The following is a 14,959-nucleotide window of genomic DNA, read 5'->3' on the forward strand; positions in this document are numbered from 1 at the left end:
ATGGCCTCTACCATAAGAATCCCTACCTCCAGACGAGGTACCACTGAACCTACCAGAATGACGAGGCCTCTTATCGTCACCTGACCACCTCCTCGTGCAAGAGCCATCTCCACTCTACGGGCCGCATTAGCCGCCTCCTGAAAAGAAATCTCACTACCAGCTCCCATAGCCATCTGGAGACGGATCGGCTGATTCAATCCATCAATAAACCTCCGCACCCTCTCTCGCTCTGTGGGGAGTATAACAATAGCATGGTGTGCCAAATCAATGAACCGCGTCTCATACTGTGTGGCTGTCATAGTGCCCTGCTAGAGGTGCTCGAACTGCCTGCGGAGAGCCTCTCGCTGAGTAACTGGGAGAAACTTCTCCAAAAACAACTCCGCGAACTGATCCCATGTCAATGCTGGAGACCCTGCTGGTCTAGATAGGCAATAGTCCCTCCACCAAGTCTTGGCGGATCCTGCAAGCCGGAAGGTGGCAAAATCGACCCCATTGGTCTCCACAATACCCATGGTCCTAAGGATTTCATGGCAGCTGAATAAGAAATCCTGGGGATCCTCTGATGAAGCACCGCTGAATGTGGTGGTGAAGAGCTTGGAGAACCTATCAAGTCTCCACAAAGCATCCGAAGACATAGCCGCTCCATCGCCGGTCTGAGTCACAATACCCGGCTGAACCGCCACAGCTGGCTGAGCCACTGGAACCTGAGTCTGGGGAGCTACCTGCTCCGGAGTACGTGTAGCAGGAGTCTGAACCCCTCCTCCAGCCTGAGAAGTGGCTGGTGCTACTGGAAGCAAACCCGCTCTAGTGACGCTCTCCACAAGGCCTACCAATCTGACCAGAGCGTCCTGAAGAACTGGGGTGGCTATGAACCCCTCTGGGACCTGAGCTGGGCCCACCGGAGCTGCTGGGGCTGGAGCCTCCTCATCATAATCAACATGAGGCTCCACCTCTGGGACTGCTGCTCGGGGCTGAGCTTTGCCCCGGCCTCGGCCTCTGCCCCTTGCAGGAGCTGCTGCTGTGGACTCGGGCTGCTGCGCGGTAGAAGAGGAAGCACGTGTTCTCGCCATCTGCGAAAGAACAGAGTAGAAGGACAATCAGTATTTGAGAAACAGAATCGCACGACAAGAAAGAACAAAAGTGAATTTTTTTCCTAACTCCGTAGCCTTTGGGGGATAAATACAGACGTCTCCGTGCCGATCCCTCAGACTCTATCAAGTTTGTCCGTGAGTAGCGAGACCTATGTCCCTAACTCTACCCAAAACCCTTAATTTCTACTTTGATTTCATGATTTAGGCTTAGAAACTTGCTAATTAATGAAGGAAAAGTGAAGGAAATGAGAGTGGAATTACTTACCCAAGTGGTCTTGAAGAGTGGGGGCTTTAATGGCTTCCTAAAGCTTGGGGGAGAAGAGAGCTCGTGAGAAAAGTGAAGAAATCCCGTGTGTTCTGATTCTGGAAATTAAAAATATAACTGGGCGTTTTTACCCTACGCGATCGCGACTAAGAGGACGCGTTCGCGGTGAAGAGAAACTGGGGGCATCGCGTTCGCGATGGGTGTGATGCGAACGCGAAGAGGAAGCTGGTGGGGGCCCCGGGATTGCCTTACGCGAACGCGTAAAAAGGGGACGCGAACGCGGTTGAGGAAGGGCTGTAAGTACGCGAACGCAGGGGCCTTTCCGCGAATGCGAAGATGGGAGAGTCCAAAGCTATGCGAACGCGGAGTCGAGTCCGCGATCGCGAAGAAGGCAACAGCTGGGCAAAAATTGCAAAGAAATCTGCTACAATTCCTAAGTGTAAAAACACCCCGAACCACCTCCGATTCACCCCCGAACCCTCGGGGCTCCTAACCGATCACACACACTAACTCAATAACATCCTACGAACTTACTCGAGCGATCAAATCGCCAAAACAACTTCAAAATCAATGAATCAAGCCTCAAAATCATCATTTCCATTTCTAACTTCATAAATTTCCAACTTTAGATAATTAGGTCCGAAATACGTCAAATGACGTCCGATTCCGACCAAACTTCACAGAAATCACTTAACACCTATTTAAGACCTGTACCGAGCGTCAGAACCAAAATACGAGCCCGATACCATAGTCTTTTAATCAATTTTCATTTCTATTTTCCTTAATAATTTCAGAAAAACAATTAAACAGAAAAATTCTTTTCTCGGGCTCTAGACCTAGGAATTCGACTCCGGGCATATGCCCGAGTCCCATATTTTTCTACGGACCCTCCGGGACCATCAAATCACGGGTCCGGGTCCGTTTACCAAAAATGTTGACCGAAGTCAACTTTAATCATTTTAAAGACACATTTTGAAATTTTTTTACAGAATTTAACATATAATCTTTTCGGCTATGCGCCCGGACTGCGCACGCAAATCGAGGCAACTAAAGGTGAGGTTTTCAAGGCCTCGGAAGCACGGAAAAAGAGAAAAATCCGGTGATGACCCCTTTGGGTCGTCACAAAAAATTTGACATTTTTTTGCTACAAATAACTAATTGGCTAATATTAGTAATATTTTATAAATTAGCCAATTTTTTATAATGAGCTACTTATAAATAAACATAATTAGTAGCTTCCCGTGTCAATTCCCCCGATTTAATTTAGAGAAATTTTCATAAATAGATATCTTTTAGTGGTAATTAGCTCTCTATAGATACCATTTGTTATATTACAGCCTGTAGATACGTTTTTAGATGTTTTAAGATGTATTTGATGTATTTAGGTTACTGTATTCTTGAATACATTAGAAAAAAGCAGGTGAATCATGGAAAACCTGTTAATAAGATGTTGTATTCAACTGTATTCAAGAGTTGAATCATTGAATACAGTAACGTATATTCCTTAAAAAAGGGACCTTTCAACTGATTAAAAATGGAAAGAAAATCAATCTAGCAAATAGTCTCCTAATATAACTCAACTAACACAATTATAGCACCCATAATCTGTATTTCCCCCTCCATCAATGATTTTCCATCCGAAAGTATCCAAAAACAGAGGATTCTGTCGATTTTCAAATCTCCCTTCGAGGGCAGTTCTTGGACGCAGAGGTTTTGAAGGGGAGACGAATTCTGTGGTTGCAGAAAGGTTGTCGACTGATCATAATGTTTCATGTGAGAAAGTGAGAAAAGAAGTTGAATGACTTCATCCTGATGATCAAGCTGTTGTGGTTGACAATCGAGGTGTTTGGAGAATTAAAGGCATAATTCAGGTTATCTTACTTGTTCTCTACACTTAGCCAACCCGTTTGTCTGTTGATAAATGATTTAAGAGAAACCTGTTAATTGATTGTTACAGTTCGTAGAAATTAATTTCCAACCAAGAAAATTTGAGATTGATACAATTGTATACAGAAATACGTTCAAATTCGATTTTGCATATGGCATACGTTCAAGAAGCTCTTCAGACATACACAACGCTTGGGAAAAAATACCAGGAGATGCTTACCTTGAATGAGGCAATGTCTACACGAATGACTGTAAGTTGCCTTCTATTTATGTATCTGTTTCCTATATGTATCCATGGTACAAGGTATTTAACTGTATATATTTCAAGGTAGCAATGGAAGTTGTATCCTATATTCAGTCAAGACTACTCTAATATTCTGCCAGCTTTCATGTAGTATGTATTCTAATATATTCAATGTATTTACATGTATATACATGTATGTCTTTGAATTTCTGTATGTACAAATATAGTTGTATCTACTATAGTTGTATTTTAATACTAAAATATATTATGATTCTTAAAACTAAAATAAAATTATTTAATACTATATATGAAAATCATATTTAATACGTCTATTCTTATTATATGTATGCTTGTTTTTTAAAATGTAGGTGGTGCCATCGACTAGGGCTGTGCATTTGGATCGGATATCCGAAATCCAATCCGATCCACTCTATTTCGGATTTTTGGATTTCGTGATTTCGGATTTTCGGAATTGGATACGGATTGTGTTTTATAAATTTTGGTTTTCGGATTGGATTGATTGATATGATCTAAATCCGATCCGATCCGAAAATCCGAACTATATGTACCTATATAAATACTATCACTAAAATTTCTAGGGTTAGGCATTATTTTTTGTTTTTCACACCCCCTCACTCACTTAGATTTTTCCGCCTCTCTTCTCTTCAGTGAAGACTGAAGAGTCTCAAAGACTCAAAGTCTCAAACTTCTTATTTTACTTTGATTTTTATGTCTCTTTCTTCCGCCTCTCTTCCTTCTCTTATGTCTTTTATGTCTCTTTCATGTTCTATTTTTCAACTTTTGATTTTACTTTGATTTTTTTTTGTTTTGGTAGATGGAAGATGAGACAGAGACACCGAATAAACTTCAAATTGTTGAAAATTTTGGTGAAAGAGATGCTTCAACTGATTCCACAACCAACAACAGTGAATCTCAATATGATTGAATGGTGTTTTAGGAGATGAATGGTGTTTATTCACTCAATTTTTTTGATTATGATTGAATGGTGCTTTAGGAGATGAATGGTTTTTTCTGATTGAATGGTGTTTTAGGAGATGAATGGTCCTAAGTCCTAACCAGCAATTTTGTGACAATCCGATCCGACAATCCGAAAAATTATCTGATCCAAAGTTTAAAATCCGATCCGATCCAATGTTAATTCGGATCGGATTCGGATTGCCCTTTTCAGAATCTGAAATCCGAAATCCGAATCCGAAATATGCTAAATCCGATCCAATCCGATCCGTGCACAGCCCTACCATCGACTGAATATTTGCATACGGTGAACGATGAAAGATGGCATTACATAGTATGCCTTTTAGAGAAAAAATGCAGTTGTGGGCGGTTCCAAGTCGACGAATTACCGTGCCCACACGTTTGGGCTGTCCTGAAGAGCAAGTGTCTAATGCCCGAAGATTATTGCTCTGATTATTACATACCAAAGTCTGTTGTAATGACATATGAGGTACCCGTGTATCCTTTGCCGGACCGGAAAAAATGGAATATACCAGCACATGTAGCAGATGAAGTTGTATTACCGCCCAAATAGAAAAGACCTCCTGGAAGACCAAAGAAGAAGCGTGATAAGCCCTTCATTGAATTGCTGCAGAACAAAAATCAACATTCGTGTAGCATATGTGGGAAGGAATGACATAATAAGCGTACTTGTAGAAATGCTCCACGTTGAAATTAGTTCACAATCTGACTTGTATTAATGAAAAACAATTTGTTATAGATTCCGGTGTCATTTCGAATATATTTTGGATATACTTAGTTGGTGTATTAAATCTGAATACGTAATTAAAATACGGCTGTTGCATCTTCATTATATATGAATATAGATGAATACAATCATTGAATACATTGAACTGATGATTCTTTTTGGAATACATATAGTACAACAGAGAGTTAATATGATTTATGAATGTTAAATAGATGTATTCAAATACACTTGAATACAAATTATGACAATCTGTTATTACAATCAGTTATATACAAAAGCTGTATTCACAATACAGTCGAATACATATCAATGCAATATATCATATAAATATGAAGGTCTACAAACACCTGCTGAAAATATGTGAACATAACCTGGTGAATACATATAAATACAACTTAATGAATATAGATAAATATATCATGTTGTATCTTCATTATATATGAATATAGACGAATACAATCATTGAATACATTGAACTGATGATTCTTTTTGGAATACATATAGTACAACAGAGAGTTAATATGATTTATGAATGTTAAATACATGTATTCAAATACACTTGAATACAAATTATGACAATCTGTTATTACAATCAGTTATATACAAAAGCCGTATTCAAAATACAGTTGAATACATATCAATGCAATATATCATATAAATATGAATGCCTAAAAACACCTGCTGAAAATATGTGAACATAACCTGGTGAATACATATAAATACAACTTAATGAATATAGATAAATATATCATGTTGAATACTGACTTATACAATAAGTTGAATACATATCAATACAACATATTGCATACATACTAATACAACCTAAGACTACTCTAACATTATCTTCACCGATGTATCAGAATCGGTGATGTGCCTAAGAATCTTTGAAGGTGCTTCGCTCTCGCTTACGGCATCAACGTCTATCTTCCGCATAGCATAGTCCCAAAGGAGTGCACCATATCTTTGACGGAGTAAAAAGGCATCAAATTTTACTTGTGGAACCAGCCCAACTGTGCTAAGAAACTCTGCGTATGCCACGACAGCTGATGAAATATATACAATTGAGTATAAATGAGTGTAGATGAATACTAAAAAATACAACTGGATACAGCTGATGTATTTGTATGAATAATACAGTTGAGTAGCACTGTTACTAAATGAATACACCAAAATATAACTGAATATAGCTGCATAATACACTTAAATACAACTAACTACTGTTGAATAATACACTTAAATACAACTGAGTACATTTGAATACAAGTGATTACGTACAACATGTTTAATACATCTGAAATTGTGTTCTTTAATATGTATTATCTGAACTTGAAAGATACATCTGAAAGAATGCTGCTGAATACAACTGAATACAGCTGAATTTGACAGTTAAATACAACTGAATCCAGAAAAAAACATCTGAATTCTTTTATATAACCTACCATCAGCATACATAAAGTTTCTGAAATTGACATTAACATGTTCATTAACTAAAACTTGTTCAAGCAAAGTTACTTGGTATTAACACATACTTGAATCCTGTAAGATAAATATGTATTCAAACTGAAGAATAAGCATGAATACTCATGAACAAACCATTGAATGATTGAAAAGTTGCAATTGTCATACGCGAACATTGTTGATAAAGTGTTAAGTTTTTCAAACTAAATATGAACTACACCAAAAACTACTCAAAACAGTATTCTTCTTGAAACTACACTCCAAAACTACAATAACCTAAAGCTACTCTAACACTATCTGCATCTTTGAATCTGACTCCGTGATTTGCCTAGCAATCTTTGAAGGTGCTTCATTCTCACTTATGGCATCAGCGTCTATCTTCCGCATAGCATAGTCCCAGAGGAGAGCATCATATCTTTGACGGAGTAGATTGGAATCGAATATTGTTTGTGGAATCTCACCAAGAGTGCTCAGAAACTCTGCGTATGCTGCAACATGCACCCCACAATCCCTAAAAAATAATTGATTGAAACAATTAAAAATAATTCATACAATTAGATTTGTATATAACATACAATAATGATGCTTGAATACTTACATGCTCCCAGCTTTCTGTTGAGGCAGATCTGAAATGAAAAAAACTTTAAATGGATCATTATGTGACTTGTTAGTGTATGCTGAGTAAGCAGACCAATCTATGCCTTGACTATCTCTGTAAAAGCCACTGATTGATAGATACAGAGGTACAAGCTTAGCTAGTTTATCAATCTCAGAAACTACATGAGCATCATGACCTGCAGATCTGTACGAGTCATACACTTTTATGCATCTCTCCTTGAATGAGACAACAGCCAATACCCAGTGTAGTTTGTCCTTCAAATTGACTGGTATCATGACATTATCCACAGTATGCCAAGGTACATTAGCATGCAATCTGTAGCCTCTTATGTACTTACATACCACATCCTCTTCTTTGGCTACATTAGCATCACTATCTGTATCAGCATACCTGTCGAATATTTCAGCGATTCTTATCTTGAATATACAATCAACAGTTGTATACTTGAAGTTGCTTGTTTGATTGTACTTTCCCTTCTTTCTCAAATAGTAGAATATGAAGTCAATATGCTATACACAAAAGAGTTCAATACATGGTGTGAGTCCAATTAATCAAACTATTAAAGAATATAGCTGAATATAGAGAAATACATATCAAAAATACAGTTGAATACAACATCTGATTATGTCTTACTACATCTGATTAAAAAAATTCAGTTTTTTTAGAAAATATGTTAAGCTGAATAATATTGAATAATACAGCTGACTACATATGATTTAAACAATTGAATATGACTGTCTACAGTTGAATACAGCTGAATACAGATAAATTAGGTTGAATACAGCTGACTACAGCTGATTAAAGCATTTGAATTCAACTGAAATATAGCTAAATATATCTGAATGTAGATGTTGAATAAAGCTGAATACAAATTCAGTTGAATACAGCTGATAAAAGCATTTGAATACAGCTGAATACAAATTCAGTTGAATACAGCTGAAATTTATGAAAAATCGGTATAAAATTATAGAAACAAAATGATGATAAAGCAATATCGAAGAAGATAACTTACCGGGCGCATAAAAATCGGAACTAAAACAGTGAATCCCTGAAGATTTTGAATGTGGGATTGATAATGGCAGAGAAATAGAGAATTCGGGTGGGAGAAGATTTATGAAACGTGGGTTTGTGGAAAAAGAGAGTAAAGTGTATGCAAAAAGAGAGAGAACGTGGTTAGAGCAGATATACGGTGATTATGTGAGAGAAAATACAAAATAGGAGAGAGAAAAATATTATTTAGCATATATGGTGCCTTAAATGTAGGATTTAACTATAATTAGATATTTTGCTATAAATGATAAAAGGTATTTATAGGATGTAATAATTTAAAATGGTATTTATTTAAAATAAATAGTGTACTAAGGTTTTCTATAGGGCGTAAAATTTTCTTTAATTTACTTCCTCACGGGCTCAAACTTATTCGGCCCCTTACTTGTGAAACGATGTATTAATTTCAGGCCCACCTCAGAGTAATGCTAAATGTCTTTTCTTGGTTTGAAATATTTAAATTCTTCCATTCAATTAACGAGGAATTAACCTAAATAACCTTCCATCTAATCGATTAAATTGAATATAGTTAGAGAATATATTATATATGTATTATCTATGTATGAAATATTTATAACCGTATATCGTTAATGTATAAATATATGTATATATCGATTAGGAAAAGTAAACGGTGCTATTTGTGTAAAAATCCCATTCAAACTATAAGCTTATGGTATCCTTTCAAAAGTCAATGAGGTTTATCCAAACTAATTGAGCATTGCTTTTCTTATAGTCTTTTTCTTTCATTTTTGGCAGTGAAAGTGAGCTTTTACGGTTGCACTAACTGATAATAGCCTAAACTTGCAATCAGAAGATACTCTAATCTCCAAATTTTTTGCTTCCATTTCCTTGGGATTATTTCCGTTTCCTTTTTCATATTCAGCATTTTTAACGTTTTTTAAACTTTATCTAAATCTTTGATGCAAACGAAAATGAATCTTAAATGTTGCCAAAGAATTTTGCAGTTCATGAGATGTACATTAAAATCAGAGATTGGGCTGCTTATAATAACTGAATATGTAGTACTAAGAAACACAGCTGATTTCATATTTATTACTATAAGGTTGAGTTACTTTTGCTAGGTCAAAATCTTTATCTTTACCTTCTTTTCTTTTTTTTTTCTTTCTTTTTCACTTGATCATTTTGCTAAGCACTCGGAAAAATATAAGTCCACTTGATATTAAATGTGAATAGTATTTTGGAGTACTTCTTTAATCCATATCCGCAATAAGATAATATAAAAATATGTGTATTGTTGAAAATGCAAAGATAGGAGAGGATAAATTGGGTTCTTGAACGACGGAGAAAGGAGCCAAATGTTAGATTGTGGCTTAAGTAATAGAGTTTTTTAACTACTTATTTGATGAATGAGAGTAACTAATGTCAACCACTCAAAAACTACCAGTCCATAAGGTTAATTAGTTGTAAATGAAAAAGGGTGAAGAGATAAACAGAATTTCCTAAATATTAATTTGCAATGGAGAAGCGATCTTGTTTAATATCTTATAATTAAGAAAATACCCAGGATTAAGGTATGTTACTATGTCTCATGATAATGACTAATGAATTCTTTAAGTTTCATGAAGATCACATTTTTCTAATATCCATATTTATGTTAGTTTTTTGAATGTTGAACAAATTTGCATGTCCAACTTTAATTTCAATTGATTCTTAACTGCAGCCAAATGTTTTGAGAACAATATTTCATTTGAACAACAGAAAAAATATGAAACAACAATCACGATTGTTTTGGGTTTTAACACAAGAGATTCATTTCTTGCAATAACCTGTGAATAAGTAAATATAACAAGGGTCTCACAATCTGATGATCATTTTTAATTTATTTATTGTTGTTAATAGGGTAATAAACAATGGCATTAGAAATTAATAAGCAAAAGATATGGGAATCTAATAATCGTAAAAACAAGGAAATTTAAAATAATATATGTCGAGACAAGTACAGGGATCTGCGTTAGATCAATTTCACTTGCTACAAATCTTATAATGTGATGAAAGTGTTCCGTGTATTATGTTTTGAGTTTTTTTTCTTAAAGGGGCATATTAAATAGGTTTTCTTTTTTATCATATGGTAATCTAAATAAAAGGTGATAGTTAGGTTGTTAATTTTCCAATAATGAGCCTGATAAATTAAAAAAAAAAAAATTAATATTCCACGTGCTGTAGATTCCCCTTAACTCATTTAGTAGGCAAGGGAGGATGGTTGTACTTTTGCAGCCATGCACGTAATGATATTTAATGAAGTGAAATAATAGATTATTTATGTGAAGTGCGAGCATAATATGTCTAATTGAGTCATTCCTATTAGTGGCAGAGCTATGTCTGATGAGGGGTTCAATTGAATCCCTTTCTCGAAAAATTATATTACATATATTGTTAGTAGAAAAATATTATATATATATATATATATATATATATATATATATATATATATATATATATATATATATATATATATATATATATAACTTGTTAAATTCTTCTTACATAAATAAAAATTTTACTGTAAGATTTCTTGAATCCCTCGTTATAGTTTCGAGCTTTGCCACTAATTAAGCAAAAGGTATGGCAATAAGCAGCTAAGCTAGAAGAGAGAAAGTTGAGACACGGAGAAAACACGTGCTAACGAGAAGAATTACTCATTTTTAACTTTTAAGCAGCTTTTTCTATTGATAAGTTAAACAAAAAGAAATTCTAGAGGGTCGCTTTTAAATACTGTTTTTGTTGTTAAAAAGAAATTCGTTTTTAAAAAGAAATTCACAGGATTTAGTTCAAAAAGTTTTTGTAGAGCCTAATTTTTTTATTTTTTCTTTTACTTAAGCATTATCGTATTTAATCCTCTTTTTTAATATGTTTGCTTTTACTATTGTAGACTCGAAAAATAAGTTGAGAAGGGTAGAATTTTCTAAAAGACATATCTTTATTAAGTACATGACTAATATAAGTATGCTATAAATAATAACTTAAAATATATTAGATGCACTCAATTCGAGTTTGTATGCTATGAATAATAACTTAAGATATAGAGAGGAAGATAGTAGTGGAAGAGTTAGAACGGTAAGATGCAAAAATTATTTATGACTAATAATGCATAACTGAGAGAGGAAGATAGTAGTGGAAGATTAGAACTAACTAAGATATTAAACCAAATTGTGTTTAATCCGATTTAATATATATATAAAAAAAAAACTTAATAAAAATTTACAGAAGGAGGTTGTTCGCACTGAGTATTAGAAAAATACCTTATATTCTTCAGTGACAATTTATCGGATGATGTTAATAACTCTACTTTAGAATTTCAAAGAACCACCAAAGATGCTACATTTTGCTTTTTGTTTAACTAACAATGACCGTAAGGTTGAGAAGATTTTTTTGCACTGGATGCAATAAATTATATACAATAATTTATCTATTACAAAAAAAAAGTGGACAAATGTAAGAGCAGACAATATTTAATATAATGCCTGGTACAAGTAAAATCTTAAAATTAACAAAGTTATCACAATTCACAACCTCCATACTTTGTGATCATAAAATAATTTGAGAAAGATGAAATTACTAACCGAAAAACAACCCACGACTGATATATACATATCATAACTCCCTCCATTTTCTACAATCAATCTCCAATTACTCTTTGTTTCACAGCTACATTCTCCAATAAAGTACTAGTCTTTCCTATGCTTCTCTTACATTTCCAAAACTGAGTGAACCTTTCTTGAATTTATACTAAAGAAAGTGCTAAAAAGTTCCAATATTTAATGCAGGAATATGGCTAAATTTGTGATTTTTCTAGTTGGTTTGCTTGCAATTGTCTCATCTGCTAATGGGAATGATGGAGGAGGTGGGTGGATCAATGCTCATGCTACCTTCTATGGAGGTGGTGATGCCTCTGGTACAATGGGTATGCAACATTTTTTTATATGTATATATAGGCGTATATATAGTTCAAGCTAAAACCAAATAATAAGTTTAATTGTCGAGAATTTATGCAAGGGAATCCAAAAAAAAAACTCTAGAATGTCACATTTGAAATTTGAACGTGTGACCTGAGGCAATATTTGAATATCTTTGCCATTATACTGAAATCTTCTATCATGCTAAGGAGATTCAACAGTTTATATATAACAAAAGCTCATGTTTGCCCGATTCCCGCAATATAATTTTCTAATGAAGGAGATTCAATTGAACCTCTTGGCTCTAGTACATAACTCCGCCCCTGATTGAACTCACCATAAATCTGAATCTGCTTGTTTACATGCATTTCCAACAGGTGGTGCTTGTGGTTATGGGAATCTATACAGTCAAGGTTATGGAACAAACACTGCAGCTTTGAGCACAGCTCTGTTCAACAATGGGTTGAGTTGTGGATCTTGCTATGAGATTAAGTGTGTGAATGAACACAAATGGTGCTTACCTGGTTCCATTTTGGTTACAGCAACCAATTTCTGTCCACCAAATAATGCCCTTTCTAGCAATGCTGGTGGATGGTGCAACCCTCCCCTTCACCATTTTGACCTTTCTCAACCTACTTTCCAGCACATTGCACAATACAGAGCTGGAATTGTCCCTGTTGCTTATAGAAGGTATGTTCAATTGAATTGTCCCTGTTGCTCAACTTTATTTTCCTTCTAATTTTTCTAGGATAGTTTCTTGTTAGGATTTATCTCATATACACTCATGTTAAAAAGAACTTTTGCACCACCAGTGTAAACTTTTCCATTGGGCATTTTTCTGCAGGGTACCCTGCAGAAGAAAGGGAGGCATCAGGTTCACCATCAACGGACACTCTTACTTCAACTTGGTACTAGTGACCAATGTTGGTGGTGCTGGTGATGTTCATGCTGTAGCAATAAAAGGATCAAGAACTCAATGGCAGTCTATGTCAAGAAACTGGGGTCAAAACTGGCAAAGCAACAACTATCTTAATGGACAAAGCCTTTCATTTAAGGTTACTACAAGTGATGGAAAAAGTGTGGTATCTTACAATGTTGCCCCAGCTAGCTGGTCTTTTGGGCAGACTTATACTGGTGGTCAATTCCACTGAAAATGAGTATATCATAGTACACACTAAATTGTTCACTAGTATTAAGTATTGTGATGTTAGTACATAATTTTACTCAAAGTTAGTATATAAGGTGTATATGGCCTGCAAAGTCAAAAATGAAGAGGGCATAGTATAAAGTTGTCCTTTGTCATTTTAATTTGAATAAGGGTAGCCCAGTTTTGGGAACCTATAATTCTTGAGGCCATTGTTTTAGGATTTCTTTAATTTTTGTATCCTTTTTTTCCTTCTGTTGCAATACAGAAGAGGATTGCAGTGGTGGACTGTTTTACCACCCGCAATTAGGAGTGTCTGTATGAGTTGGAGAATTTTGAGAACGTTTCTTTCCCTAGCTTTAGCTGGAGATGGAAATGGTTGCTTTGTGTTACTATGTAATAATCCAGTTAACTAGTGCAGTAATGAGCAATGAACATGATGCTCATTTATTAAACTTGTTCTTCATTCTTCTTTTATAGTAATATATCTTCTTCCATTTTTACTTTTCTTCTTTTACCCTAGATCATTAAGTTGTCAATACAGTACTATGCTCTATTTTAAAAGGCAAAATTGGGACTCGCCCGGGGCGAAGCACTCGTAAAACGCCCCTGGGCTTATGTGTGGGCCTTAGTTCCGTGAGGCTTACGCCTCGGCCGTCGGGGCTTACGCCTCGGACACGCCCAACCCCCAGCGTACTAGGCTCGCCTAATAGAACTTTATGCAATTGAATGTAACTAACCTTGTAAATGCATAAATTTTCTTAATAAATCGTTGACTATTCAAAATTACTTTTTTCTTAATCATAAATCATTAAGTTGAGAGTATTTTATGTCATAATTAAAATAAAAATTATTGCATGTTATCCACTAAGACTGCTATGATAGTAAACTTTAAATAGATTATTCATTTAAAAAAATTTATTTATTAACTTTTGTTATGTCTTTATTATATAAAGTCCATAATTGTTTTATAATTATTTTCCTAAATATTATTTTTTTCATGTTTACGTGATACAATACTTATTAATTTAATAGCTTAGTATTAGCTATTAACTATTTACAAATAATTAGTTATCATGGTATTGTATGGTGAATTATGTGTCACTTTATTAACTTGTTGAAACTCAAAAATAAATGATGCTAGCGAATCATATTTAAATTGTGAATAATATTTTTATATAAATTCTCCGAAAGCATATAGAATGAAAGGAGTACTTTATAAAAATTATATCAAATTATAATATCGAAATTCTTTCAAGATTCATTACTCCTTAAGAGATACGTATAAAACTTCGTATCGAATACATTACTTTTGTTGTTTGAGTTGTAACAACGTTGCAGCTAATTTGCATATTATGATATATGTTATACTTTTCGTATTATTCATGTTTGAATTATAATTTATAAATTATTTATTATAATTTTATATTTTTAATGTAATTTTTATAATTATTTTTTATTTTATACTATCTTAAAATTCTTGAAATTAGTAAAATTTAAAGATCCGTGGGACTTACGCCCCATGTCTCGGGGCTTACGCCTCGCCTCGTCAGAGGTAAAACGCCTC

General features: G+C 34.6%; 1 protein-coding gene across 1 annotated transcript; it reads left to right on the forward strand.

The window, feature by feature from the left end:
• The first annotated feature begins 9,750 nt into the window (after nt 1–9,750).
• LOC109241489 (expansin-A10-like) lies at nt 9,751–13,869 on the forward strand. The gene is made up of 4 exons (XM_019408225.1): nt 9,751–9,866; nt 12,120–12,256; nt 12,626–12,938; nt 13,093–13,869. The coding sequence occupies exons 2-4, from the start codon at nt 12,124–12,126 to the stop codon at nt 13,397–13,399; spliced, it is 753 nt and encodes a 250-aa protein (XP_019263770.1). The 5' UTR covers nt 9,751–9,866; nt 12,120–12,123; the 3' UTR covers nt 13,400–13,869.
• Nucleotides 13,870–14,959: the final 1,090 nt, after the last annotated feature.

Source organism: Nicotiana attenuata, unplaced genomic scaffold, assembly GCF_001879085.1.
Source record: "Nicotiana attenuata strain UT unplaced genomic scaffold, NIATTr2, whole genome shotgun sequence".
In the NCBI taxonomy this organism is placed as follows: domain Eukaryota; kingdom Viridiplantae; phylum Streptophyta; class Magnoliopsida; order Solanales; family Solanaceae; genus Nicotiana; species Nicotiana attenuata.

Bases quoted from the DNA above. Each gene is read 5' to 3' on its own strand.
- LOC109241489 (XM_019408225.1), top strand. From the start codon at position 12,124: ATGGCTAAATTTGTGATTTTTCTAGTTGGTTTGCTTGCAATTGTCTCA. The intron at 12,257-12,625 runs GTATGCAACATT...CATTTCCAACAG, and splicing joins TGATGCCTCTGGTACAATGG to GTGGTGCTTGTGGTTATGGG. The intron at 12,939-13,092 runs GTATGTTCAATT...ATTTTTCTGCAG, and splicing joins GTCCCTGTTGCTTATAGAAG to GGTACCCTGCAGAAGAAAGG.